General features: G+C 39.5%; 1 protein-coding gene across 1 annotated transcript; it reads left to right on the forward strand.

Annotated features, from left to right (window-relative positions):
* The first annotated feature begins 698 nt into the window (after positions 1-698).
* Positions 699-11,375, forward strand: LOC129108777 (SHC-transforming protein 4-like). The gene is made up of 13 exons (XM_054620694.1): positions 699-750; positions 850-1,403; positions 3,886-3,956; positions 5,625-5,676; positions 5,872-5,991; positions 6,093-6,146; positions 8,057-8,108; positions 8,248-8,374; positions 9,034-9,226; positions 10,051-10,123; positions 10,770-10,863; positions 10,988-11,135; positions 11,247-11,375. Exons 1-13 carry the CDS (start codon positions 699-701, stop codon positions 11,373-11,375), a joined length of 1,719 nt encoding a protein of 572 aa, XP_054476669.1.
* The last annotated feature ends 1,406 nt before the right edge of the window (positions 11,376-12,781 follow it).

The raw sequence follows: 12,781 nt of genomic DNA on the forward strand, positions 1-12,781 counted from the left end.
TGTGTATATGTGTGTGTATGTACGTGTATGTACAGCATGAGTCACCCTACCCGCCTGTGATTGGACGGTAGTTTATGGGTGAGGGAGGGGGGTGAAAAGCCTTTAGGGGCCGTCTGTCAATCTCTCCTCCGCTCCATTCACACATTCGTCTGCTTGCACCGTCATAGAGAGAGAGAGAGACAGAGAGGAAGTGAGCGAGAGCCTCTCATTCATAAAAAAAAAAAAGAGAAAAGTTCATTCATAAAAGCTGCACAATTCTGCTGTGCCTCAGAGAGAAGAGACAGAGGGGGAGGAAAGTTGATGTGGAGGTGAAGCGGAGCTGGAAGCCCGGCAACTGACTGAGAAAGTGTACGGGTTATTATAGTGGGACTGTACTCAGCATGACCAGAGCGGAGCAGACCGGACTTTAGACCACGCAGGACGTCCCCTGTCCCACGCTGGTGAGTCGAATCTAATAATAATAATCTGAGGATACAGTACGCCAGATGCTTAGATCATTTCCCAAATATCAGGGGATAGCAAATGAACCAAAATGATCAACTTATTGCATTTCATGCGTCTCCTGTTTTCTAGCTATCTGTGGTCACATCTATCTAATCAGGTCAAACCTCTGTATGTAATAACTGTGATTGTTAGACAAATCCCTTATTTTTGTTTCCGCTGTGTCCTAGAGCTCTCCCTCGTCCTGTTTCTTGATTATGAGAGCGCAAACCTCACCCAGGTTCAAATCACAGACAGGACTCGTACCAGGTAGCTCATCACTTTTGTGTGTTTAACAGACGTCCATCAGCACAATGAAAATCACTTTGCTGGACATCTGATTGTCACTCTCTGTTTCATCTTCTGCAGGCATGCTGAAGCGCACCAAATACAGTCGTCTGCGCAACGATTCGCTGACGTCCCTGGAGGACCGGCCCCAAAGGATGCTGCCCTCAAAGGGGGACCTTTGCCTGGACTCTGACTTTGCACAGCTGGATCCAGGTGTGACCGCACACCATGGGACGTCCACCCTGAGGGACTTCATCCCCCGCGTGGCCAACATCCGATTGCAAAGTCCAATTTCCCTGAGGGGACAGACAAACACAGACCGGGACAGAACCATTGATGGACACACTGACAGACCCCTATCTGGAGCAGAATGGGGCTCAGGGCCCGATCAGAGATTTGGTAGCCAACCTTCCCTCAATGTGCCCCCATCAACTGGCCAAAATCTAACTCTGTCGGCTCTGCGCTGCACCAAAAGACCCATCACCCTCCATCGGATGACCAGTCTCCCCTGGACCCCCAACCGGCCTCCTTGCTCTCAACACAGAGACGGTCTGTGCCTTTTGAAGACCTCCCCAGCAGTAGATGACTGCACAGTGTTGGGGACGGCAAGCAGAATGGTTCACCATCACATCAAGGTACCAGTCACACATGAAATAATAACAGTGCATGAATACACTTTGTTGTGCACAAACGGAAATAAGGTTGTGAAGCTGACTGCTGCTTTCTTTGTTTTTACCTTTTTTCACAATTTCCATAAAATTGTTAATGTTTTATTACTAAATCCGGTCGATGCTGTAAAGCTTCTTCACTTTACACTCTGCAAGAAAGTGCAGCTAACCTCATATCCAGGGTCCATGAGGTGCACGGTTTATTTTCTACTAGTGCAAACACATAAAACACTCACATGTGAAGGAAGGATTCAAACACACATAGAAACACTCTGTCTCCCTGAGTTTTATCCACACCATCACACTCACTCTCGTACGTTCATCCCCTCCCTCTTAGATAGAGCTTCCTGTGTAGGCAGTAGTGACTCATCCTGGCTCTCTGCTCCTCACTAGATCTGCTCTGCTTCTGTGTGCATGTGTGTGTGTGTGTGTGTGTGTGTGTGTGTGTGTGTGTGTGTGTGTGTGTGTGTGTGTGTGTGTGTGTGTGTGTGTGTGTGTGTGTGTGTGTGTGTGTGTGTGTGTGTGTGTGTGTGTGTGTGTATGTGTGTGTGAATGTATCCGGTATCAGCAGAGCCCATGCTGTCCTAGAACCGGAGGTGTGTCCGCATGGGTGATTAAGAGCAGGGCCTGTGAGCTGACCACTGATGGAAATTAGAACGGACTGTTTGATCGTCCTTTTATAAACAAGCACACGCATACATTACGCACTACCGCCCACTCACCCCACTCACATATATACACACACACACACACACGCACACACATATTGATTTAAGTCTGGTCTTCATCAGTGGTCTTACTCATCCTGCCTCCGGCCTATAGAGTCTGCCCTGCTGGATCTCTCAGCCAATAGAAGTGGGACTAGCCAAAGTGTATCCAAGCACATGGCCTAAATGTCGTCTGGTTGCATTAACTACATGTCCAGACGTCCAAAACTGTTTCTTGCACATCTGTATACACATTTAATGCTTAATGCAGCAGTTATCAGTGGAAAATAAGAGAGTGTCACATTATGTAGGAATGCGCTAAAACTATTTTTAATTTGTTTTTAAATAATTATTAAAGTCACAAGGATAAATATTATAGTGATTTGTTCTTTTTAGCCATGCTAGTGGCCTCAAAGGATGGCAAAGTTGATCTTTCCTCCACTTTGGTCCAGACTCAACAACTATTGGATGGATTGGCATGACATTTCTACAGACATTCATGGTCCCCAGAGCATGAAGCCTGCTGATCTCCAAATTGTTCCTTTAGCGACACCATGAGGTTGTCGTTTTGGGGTTCTAATAATAATAATAATAATAATAATAATAATAATAATAATTCTAGTGTCTTGTTATGTCTTGACTACTGGATGGATTTGGTGCAGACAAACATTCTGCCCAGAGGATGGTTCCTAATGACTTTGATGATTTCTCCACCAGTACCACTAGCAGTTTTTTTATACTATAAAAAAAAATCTCAATATTTACTGGATAGATTGGCACCACATTTTTGTTCAGACAAACTTTCATCTAGCGCCATTTTGAGATTGTAACAACTTTAGTGATCTCTCAAATTTTCGTCATCAATTGTCCGATACTTTGATTTGTGACCAAATCCCTAAAAAAAACCGAATGTCATTAAGCCTGAGCTGAAGTTTGTATTGTGTTCTAATTAACAAATGTTTGCATGCTAACATGCTTAACTAAGATGGTGAATATGATATCTGCTAAACATCAGCATGTTAGCCTTGTTTCTGCCAGCATATTAAAATGTATTACAGCCCCACAGAGCCACTAACATGGCTGTACTTTAAGTCGTGTTTACATGTTTTTTTGTTAAACCGTTTTTTAACTGGTTTCTTTGGTAATCCTGCCAAATATTTCTGCAACAGTCAAGAAGAGAGAAAAGCATGACATACATTAGTAAATTTTTGCTATTTCTCGGTTGAAAAAAAAGCAGTCTGAGTGATACCTAAACGTTTTGAGACAAATAGAGCCCTTTTACCAGGTCCATTTAAAACTTTCTTTAAATCTGAATCAGCATTTACAATGTTCCTTAAGCAGTCTGTTAGTCCATTTAGATTGTTGTGGTCATCAGATATACAGTTGGCTGTCATCTGCATAGCGGCGGTTTCAAACCAAACATGCAAGTGAATCTCCTGAACTGAAGTTAAAAGCTTTCAAAATGTATCCATACACATCCACATAAATACCATAATCCAACAAAGCAGCTCTTTAGGATGTCCAAGAGAGACCAGAGAGTAGAGTTTGTGGTTGAAAGGTTTTTTTTTCTTTCCTTTTCAACCCATTTGACTTATCTTTCAATCCCATTTAAATGAGTAGAAACAGAACGGAAACATTACCCATATCAGCAGTCTGTCAGAGATCACATACGACTTTTATTGTGTCTGTATTACTTTACATTTTGAACAGTGTGTGACAGTTTTTTTGTTGTGTTTTCCCAGTACATGGGTAGTGTGGAGGTGACCCAGTCCATGAGAACCCTCGACTTTGATATGAGAATGAAAGTCACACGGTAGGAGGTCCTCCAACTACCACATACATACACACACGCACACACACACACACACACACACACACACACACACACACACACACACACACACACACACACACACACACACACACACACACACACACACACACACACACACACACACACACACACAGATACATAAAAAAATGAACATCTAACTGCTGACAGTGTGCATGTGGAAGAAGAAACATACATATATTTGCCAAGCAAGACATCTGTGGTTCATTTGAAAAATTGTTTCAAAGGGGGAAATCAAATTAATTGTATAATGTTTCATAAACCGGGGCTTTCTCCTCGTCATTTGATATTGACATCCTTGTGCAGGATGCTTGAACGCCGAAGGACACAGCTACCTCTGTTCACAACAACACTGCTGAATGATGGGGCAAAAAATCAAATTAGATGAATTTCCTCCTAATGATCTCTCATAGTCTTATTAAGAGGAGAGCGAGAGGGAGAGAGACCTCAATCCATTACATACAATTTGTTTTCAAGGAGAAAAAAAAAAGTCTTGCTTCCTAGATAGTAGGATGTTACTTCTGTGTGTGTGTGTGTGTGTGTGTGTGTGTGTGTGTGTGTGTGTGTGTGTGTGTGTGTGTGTGTGTGTGTGTGTGTGTGTGTGTGTGTGTGTGTGTGTGTGTGTGTTTGTATGGTTTGGCCTCTCTGAACCGAGCATCACCAACTGCAAAGCCCTGATGAAGTAGAGCCTTAATATGAGCACACAAACCAGGACTTTTGTTTGTTCTCAACCATAAATCAGATTTTTAGGCAGATTTGATGTTTTTTTGTTTAAATCGATATAATAGTAATATAGATCGCTTGGTAGTCCGTAACAATGTACTTGTGGTTTTCTTTAAATGTTAATCTGCAATAACTACTCAAATAAATAAAGTAATAAGTACTTACCCTCTTAAATGTAGTGGAGTACAAGCAGGGGTGGAATAAGTACTCAGACACTCAAGACAGTAAAAGAAGAAATTAAGAAATACGCCATTTGAAGTAAAAGTCCTATATTTTAAACGGTACTTAAGTAAAAATACAGAAGTAGTATCAGCAAAATGTAATTAAAGTATTAAAAGTAAAAGTACTCAAAATGTAGAATGGCTCCTTTCAAATTGTTATATCATTATGAAACATTATGTTATTCTGTTTTTACAATTAACAAATAGTTGTGGAGCCAATTTTAGATGCTTTTGGTAGATTAGTACTAGTAGTATAGTACTGCATCATAATATAAAGGCACACCTTTTATTTTTCATGTAAAAAGTAACTACAAGGGTCAAATAAATGTAGTGAAGTAAAAAGTACAATATTTCCCTCTAATGTCTATAAAGTAGCATAAAACAGAAATACTCAATTAAAGTACAAATACCTCAAAACTGTACCTGAGTAAATGTATTTTGTTACAGATCCCCACTGAATATAGTACTACTTTTAAAAGTAATGTTACAGTGTATTTAACTGATTTACTGTAGACGAGCTTCTTGTTATGTAGTTTCCTTCCTCTCATGTTCTCACATGCAAGTCATATGTTAGTCGGTTCGCCCTGGATCACATATCCACAAAGGTGTCTCTGTGTTCGGTGTGTGTGTGTGCGTGTGCGTGCGTCCGTATGTGTACATGTTTAATCTCTGTTTGTGTGTGCAGAGAGGCAATCAGCAGACTGTGTGAGAGGACATCAGCAGTGAAAAGTAAAAGGGTAAGGTACACACACACACACACACACACACACACACACACACACACACACACACACACACACACACACACACACACACACACACACACACACACACACACACACACACACACACACACACACACACACACACACACACACACCAATGCAATCACCACAGGCCCAACTAGAATAACAGATTTGTGTCATCATCAGCCTGTCTGCAAGGGACTGTCTGCTCTTCTGGGTCAAATCAACCTACAGTTCTCAGGCAACAGAATCATCCTCACCGTCTCCACCGACAGTGTGACTCTGATCACTGCCTCCTCCTTTCAGGTGACCGACTCAACACGCTTAACTGTATTATAACTGTCACACGTCTTATTTATTGCGGAGTAAAAAAAACCCAACTCTGTTCTCTCTTTTCTCCTCCACAGAAGATTGCCCACCACCCCATGCAGGCCATTTCATTTGCCTCAGGAGGAGATCCAGTATGTTCATATTCTCAAATGTTTCACATGAACAAACATATTCATATGCAGATAGGGACACAAACACACACACAAACACACACACCAATACACTGTGAGTAATTTGATTTAGCTTCATTACTGCTTGGTTTGCTTCCATGTGCCATGGAGGATTGAATTATTTCCGAATCCAACTCTTGAATCTTCTTCACTTTTAATTGGTGGTGTGAGGTCCGTATTTATCAAGCCACTAAAAGTTACATTTCAGACACAAACTTAAGAACAAAAGCTGTTTATCAAATCCTTGCAACTTAAAAAAATACTCTTAAAGTTAAGATCCAAAGGTTTTTGTTAAAGGAGCAGTGTGTTTGATTGATCTAGATATAAACATTTCATTCTAAAGTAACAAAAACAAAACAATTCTTATTGTAACAAGAATTATACAGTAATGATGACACAATCATGAATATTATATTCCATTTCTGCCAATAAATCCCCCCTAATGTTACACACTTCCTTTAAGAGTAGATTCTAGATGACTGCAGTTCAAATACGGAGCAGTAAGTGAAGCACGTATTGAAATGATTGTACAAAATATCATTGGTCATGATGAATATTAAGTTATCTGAAGCAATTTATATTATTTAGAATAGCTTATGCCTACTATTTAAATTTGATTCAAACATTTTGAACAATGCAAAGAAGCAATATCGCTGCTTACTTTGATTTAGTTTACAATTGCTTTCCGAGAATCTTTATTATCTTTATCAATGTGGCAACAAATTCCCTTTATTATTTAGATTCCTCTGGGGTTTTTTCTTGCTGTTTCAATTTCTGACATTTTCAGAATACCACAAGGGTAAATATAGGATTTAAAAAAGTATATTCTCGTTTACGATTGGCTTCTCTTTCCCTCCATTCCCGCATTATTTCTCTGTGATCGAATTTGGGTTATTGATCCTGAGTAAAAAAATCAATGTTGTTAATGTCTGAACAGCCGGACATGTCAGTTATTAGCTGCTGTCTGGGTCATATCCTGCTTGCAAACTGCTTGACTAACAAAAACTATTACTTATGATTTGGTTTGTGTTGATGAACTAAATGTTTCAGCTCCAATAAGCGATTATTACAAAGTGCTGGGGACACTGCGACATCGCTCTGTCCAAAGATTAGAGAGAACAGGAAGGCAGTTTCTCTCTGGGAAACACAACACCATCCAAGCTACGGACGGGATTATAGCTCACTGTTTAATTAATTAGCTAAAATAATCTTGTAGTGTGCTCTAAGCCTCGGCTCAGTCTGCTTGGACACATTGAAGATAGCGGGGGGGATTAAAATCAATCTGCCACAGAGGCTTTATGGTGAAACATATTCAGCTGACTCTGCTCTTGTATTAGTATCAGAGAGCCACTGATAGGAAGTGAATTAATTAAAACAGAATACACATGGACGACCAACTAACTGAAAGTGTGTGCTGTGTTTTACATGATTAAATCATGAATTATAGAGCCTTAAACACACCGGATGCACAGGCTATAAACTGAAGAACACAGCAACACAGTCAGGAGGTTTATTGGTGACCTTGTGCACATACAAATGCAGAAAATACATTAAAAGTGATTTCTGAAAGTTGAAATAACACTTGACAACAATTGAAAAGTTACATTTTGGGGGTAATAAAAGTCATACTGCTCAATTAAATACACTCAGTGCTACAGTCTGACTCGGTCTGGTATGACCAATAGCTTATGGAGGCTAATGTTAGCTAATGTAGACAGTTATGGTTGTGTAATTATTGAGTGGTGATCTCACTTCTATTTGTGCTACTTTTAAACTATATATGTATTAGAATTTAGCATATTGTAATTGCCATTTGTGGCCACAGTGTTCAACAAAGTTTACACAGTTTTGCTCTCTGTATTTGTTTGCAGGACATGGCTGATTACATCGCTTATGTTGCCAAGGACCTCGTCAATCAGAGAGGTAAAGCAAAGTTTAACTTCACATTATGATGAGCTCGGCTTCCCCTGGACTTACTAGCTTCATTGGCTAAATGAAGAATACACAACCTTTAACTGTCATTATTTGGGGGAAAAAAACCATCTCTCTCTCTCTTTGACAGCATGTCACATCCTGGAGTGTCCGAGAGGTCGTGCCGGTGAGGTTATCAACAGCATCGGTCAGGCCTTCGAGACTCGTTTCAGACAACTTCTCAACCACACGCCATCGCCCCTCTCCCACAATCCCAGGTTCAGCCCTTCTGTCTTCTGTAACTGTGTTATTGGTGTGTTTGATGTATATTTCACCCATCTGATCAGGAGTGCAATTTATCACTGGCTTTATAATTGCATATGTATTTTAGAGTTTGATCCAGGGGGCTCTTATTCTTGGGTGACTTAGTTTTTGTGTTTGTATATTTGTGTAGAGCTGAAAAATGTGGTGATCAACAGAAAATTAAGCTACAACCGTTTTGATAGTCTAGTATGATTTTAAAGCCAAACATTTGCTGGTTTTAGCTGCTCCAATGTTGACATTTGATGCTTTTCTTTATCCTATAGACATATAATCTATAAGTATATTGGAGATAGAATAGCTTTTGGTTTTGTCCTTAGTTTGAAAATAACACTTTCGGCTTTGTGAATTTGTCACTATTTGACATTCAATCAGACAAAATGATTAATCATCTAACCTAAAAAATATTGGCAGATTAATCAGCAATGAAATTGATAATTGGTTGCAGCCATATATTTGTGGAGCAATGTTTTTCTGCGTTTAAATTTGATGGTGTCTATCTTTGTGTGTGCGTGTTTGTTTGTACTGTTATGTGAATCAAAGGAACAGAAGTCATGTCACATCTTCTCCACAGTGGAGGCAGTGAGGTGAACATCATGTAACTCTCTTCCTGCAGGTCGGCAGTGAGGATCTGTCACAAATGGAGCACAGAGGAGACGATAACAGACCAGAAGGCCGAGCAGGAAGTTGAAGCAAGCGAGCACCGTGACTACTACAACATGATCCCCAGAAAGACGCCACCCGCTGGTAGCATAGAGGGCCTGCGGGTCACTAGCGAGGAGAACAAACAGGATCCTGACATATTGAGGGTAAGAGTGACATTAACATTAACATTTAATAAGCTGCAGGGAGAACAGGACTAGTCCAACTTTTTTTCTAAGCTTTCAACCACATCTCTTGGCCCTCCTCAGTATATTAACTAATCCTGTTGTCATGGAGATGGTTCAGTTCACTCATGATTAAAGGATGGAATATAATAATGATATAATGTATTAACATTATATCATATAAGCATAGACTATACATTATATTATATATTGTACTTACAGAATTACTGAGCAACTCCATCCACTGAGGAAGGCCATTAGATATGGTCGAAAGCTTCAGAAACAAGTAAGTCAACATGTAAGTTGGAACATGTGCACTATTTTGTGGTTAAATATGTAGACAGTATGAGCTAATGCCACTGGGTTAATGCTAATAATTCTTCCTCTGCTTCTTGTTCTTCTTCTTGTGACATGAAGTGATTGGAGTGAAGAAAGCTCTTTTTTTATGACACCCAAAAGATCATTTTACATAAAAAAAAAAATGAATAATCTTATTTCATCTGCAGAAGCAGTTGGGCTTATTCAAGGACTCCTCAGTTATTGGTAATAACTTCCCAGAATTATTGTGCAGGTCTGGGAAATGAAGTCTGCTACAGACCGGTCATGAGCACATGTCTCTAACCTTTAAGCCATCGCTGCTCCTGAATGAACACACACACACACACACACACACACACACACACACACACACACACACACACACACACACACACACACACACACACACACACACACACACACACACACACACACACACACACACACACACACATCTCGCCTGTATGACTCATCTGGTGCTGTTGCAGGTTTGTTCGTCTCAGCCTCTTTCATTGTATGAGAACTGCTCCGTCACAGAAGAAACTCCAGCTCCACCTGCAGGTAAAACTCAATCAATACACTGTAATGTGTCTGTATGTAACCACTTTGTGTTTCGCATAAGAAATCATAGTTTAAACCAAAATTAGGGGTAATTACAGTTCAAGTAAACGTTGTTTGAAATGATTAAACTCAATTTTAAATCAATCCAATCTGTGCTACTTAATTTGATTGTAAACCTGATTAAGTAAACCAAGTTATATGGTTTCATCCAAATTGCAATATTGGTATACACCACAAGTGAAAATACTATATTCCATAATAAATCAAACCCTACACGGTAGCTTACATCTGACTGAGAAATCAATATTATTTGTATTTCACACAATTACAGCTTTGGTATTATTGGATTGTTGTCTAATAGACTCTTTACTGATGCTGCAGTGACTTAAATATTTAAATTTATTAGAAAACTCACTTGAATCTGCCATTTTCTCTATTAAAAACAACTGTCAGTTTAAAGTCCACTACAAATCAGAGTTTAAATCTAAATTTTGCAACCTTGAGCTGATTTGAAAGTAGTTTTAGAGTAAAATACAACAGGATAGTTAAAAAAAAACATGATATTATCTTGGTTTAAAGTTACTAATGATTGGAGCGACCCACCCTTGTGGACAGTTATAATCTTCCTCTATTTTTTCTCAATCAGACCTAGTATCTAAGATCAGACATGAACAGTTCATTCCTCTCTCTGAGACACGGATCCAGGACCTGATCCAGGAGGAAGTCTGGTTCCACGGCAGGTAGGTAATCCACTTCCCTGTCCTTCACTAAAAGTGAATTACCACATTAAATGTGTCCGTCTGCTAATGTATATATCTGCCTCTCTTCCTTTCTCAGTAACTTTGTGTCTGTGCTTCATCCCAGATTAGGAAGGGAGCAGGCGGAGTCACTTCTCACCTGTAGCGGGGATTTCCTGGTCAGAGAGAGCAGCTCTGCCTCTGGTCAGTATGTCCTCAGCGGGATGGAGGGAGCCACCGTTCGTCACCTGCTGCTGGTGGATCCACATGGACAGGTGAAGAGCTTTGGGGTCGGATTTCAAATACACAAAGCATGCAGAGTATGCAAATGGCAGCTGGCTTTAATGTTGAACCTTGTTGTCTGTGTTTTTTTTGTGTGTATTCAGGTGCGGACCCGTGATCAGGTGTTTCTGAGTGTTGGTCACCTGGTGCGATTCCACATGGAGAACCAGATGCCCATCGTCTCTGGAAGCAGTGAGCTGTCACTGAGACAGCCAATCCTACAAAGACACTAACACACACACACACACACACACACACACACACACACACACACACACACACACACACACACACACACACACACACACACACACACACACACACACACACATTCATAGCATGCATACATTAGCCTGCAGCAGTGGTTCTCAACGGTTTTGGAGCTGAATCATAATGTGCACAATCAAAAAAACTTTAAACCTTTCCACACCTTTTAGCTACATTAGAATTTTAAATCAACCGGGTCCTGTCATCATCTGAGACATTACTGAATACATATACTGTATATGTGCAGTGAATTGTTTCTTAACATTTGAGTAAATTCACACTCTCGTGCACACTATTCCTCGCTCTGTGCTGACAACAGCTGCTGGCCTGCAGAACATCCTGTCTTTCTCTCTCTCTCAGGCTGAATTAACTGGTGTTTACTCAAAGTCTAAGCACAATCACTGGTGTCGGGAGGAAATTATCAGAATGTTGGCAGACTTTCAGAATCATTTATTCACATGCTAAACTTGTGTTGTGTTCATTTGTTTTTTTATTAGTTTTTTGCTCTGTGTCCCCATTTCCCATGCTTGACTTTTGAATCCCACTTATTTGTTACATTCTGTATAAAGAATTAAAATAAGAGTCTACTGAAACAGATTTGCAGTTTAGTCTTAGATAAGATGGCAAATATGCAAAAATGTTTTTTGTTTCCAATATGGTAATAAAATACATTGTTGGTTATTTTACAGAATGTATTTCTTTGTTGTTCATCCTACAATCACAAAAACACAACTATTTCGTCCCACCCCTTTTCATTATATAACTTGCTTGGAGACACTTTTCAACTATTATTCACATAATTAAAACATTAAGCTAATAATTATTAAATTGAGGAAAACTCACAACATTTTACTATAGTTTACTATAACTACCTGGTAAATCCCAATATACAACTATCAACTAACCCTAACCCGAAATCGTACAAGGTTAAAACAATGCAAAGTTATATGTAGCCATTTAATATCTGGATGAAACAAAAGCAAAAACATTGATGAAGTTATATATTTCATACTACAGCCAACATAATTTTTGAGGTTACACATGGCCGGTTAAGACATTAACATTAGTCTGAAGACATTTCCCACTTTCAGTTATGTGCTGTATAGATATTTAATATTAAAATACAAAATGGACAAAAGTATTTGAAAGTGCAAGCTCGAGGGAAGTTGTAAATGCATTTTTTTAGGATTATTTCAGCAAGCAAACTGCACATTAGTCAGATGATTTATATATTATTATGTTAACAATATATTTTTTATTGTGTTTAAGTTATATTTTTACGTGCTACACGTGTCATTTGCTATCTTATTTTGGAGGAATCTATTTCCTGTAGAGACTTTTGACTGGTACTGTAGCTACTATTATGAAAAAA

Source organism: Anoplopoma fimbria, chromosome 2 (assembly GCF_027596085.1).
Source record: "Anoplopoma fimbria isolate UVic2021 breed Golden Eagle Sablefish chromosome 2, Afim_UVic_2022, whole genome shotgun sequence".
In the NCBI taxonomy this organism is placed as follows: Eukaryota; Metazoa; Chordata; class Actinopteri; order Perciformes; family Anoplopomatidae; genus Anoplopoma; species Anoplopoma fimbria.

Coding starts and splice junctions, on each gene's coding strand:
- LOC129108777 (XM_054620694.1), top strand. CDS start 699: ATGAGAGCGCAAACCTCACCCAGGTTCAAATCACAGACAGGACTCGTA. Junction 5,992..6,092: donor TCACTGCCTCCTCCTTTCAG/GTGACCGACTCA, acceptor TCTCCTCCACAG/AAGATTGCCCACCACCCCAT. Junction 10,124..10,769: donor AACTCCAGCTCCACCTGCAG/GTAAAACTCAAT, acceptor TTTCTCAATCAG/ACCTAGTATCTAAGATCAGA.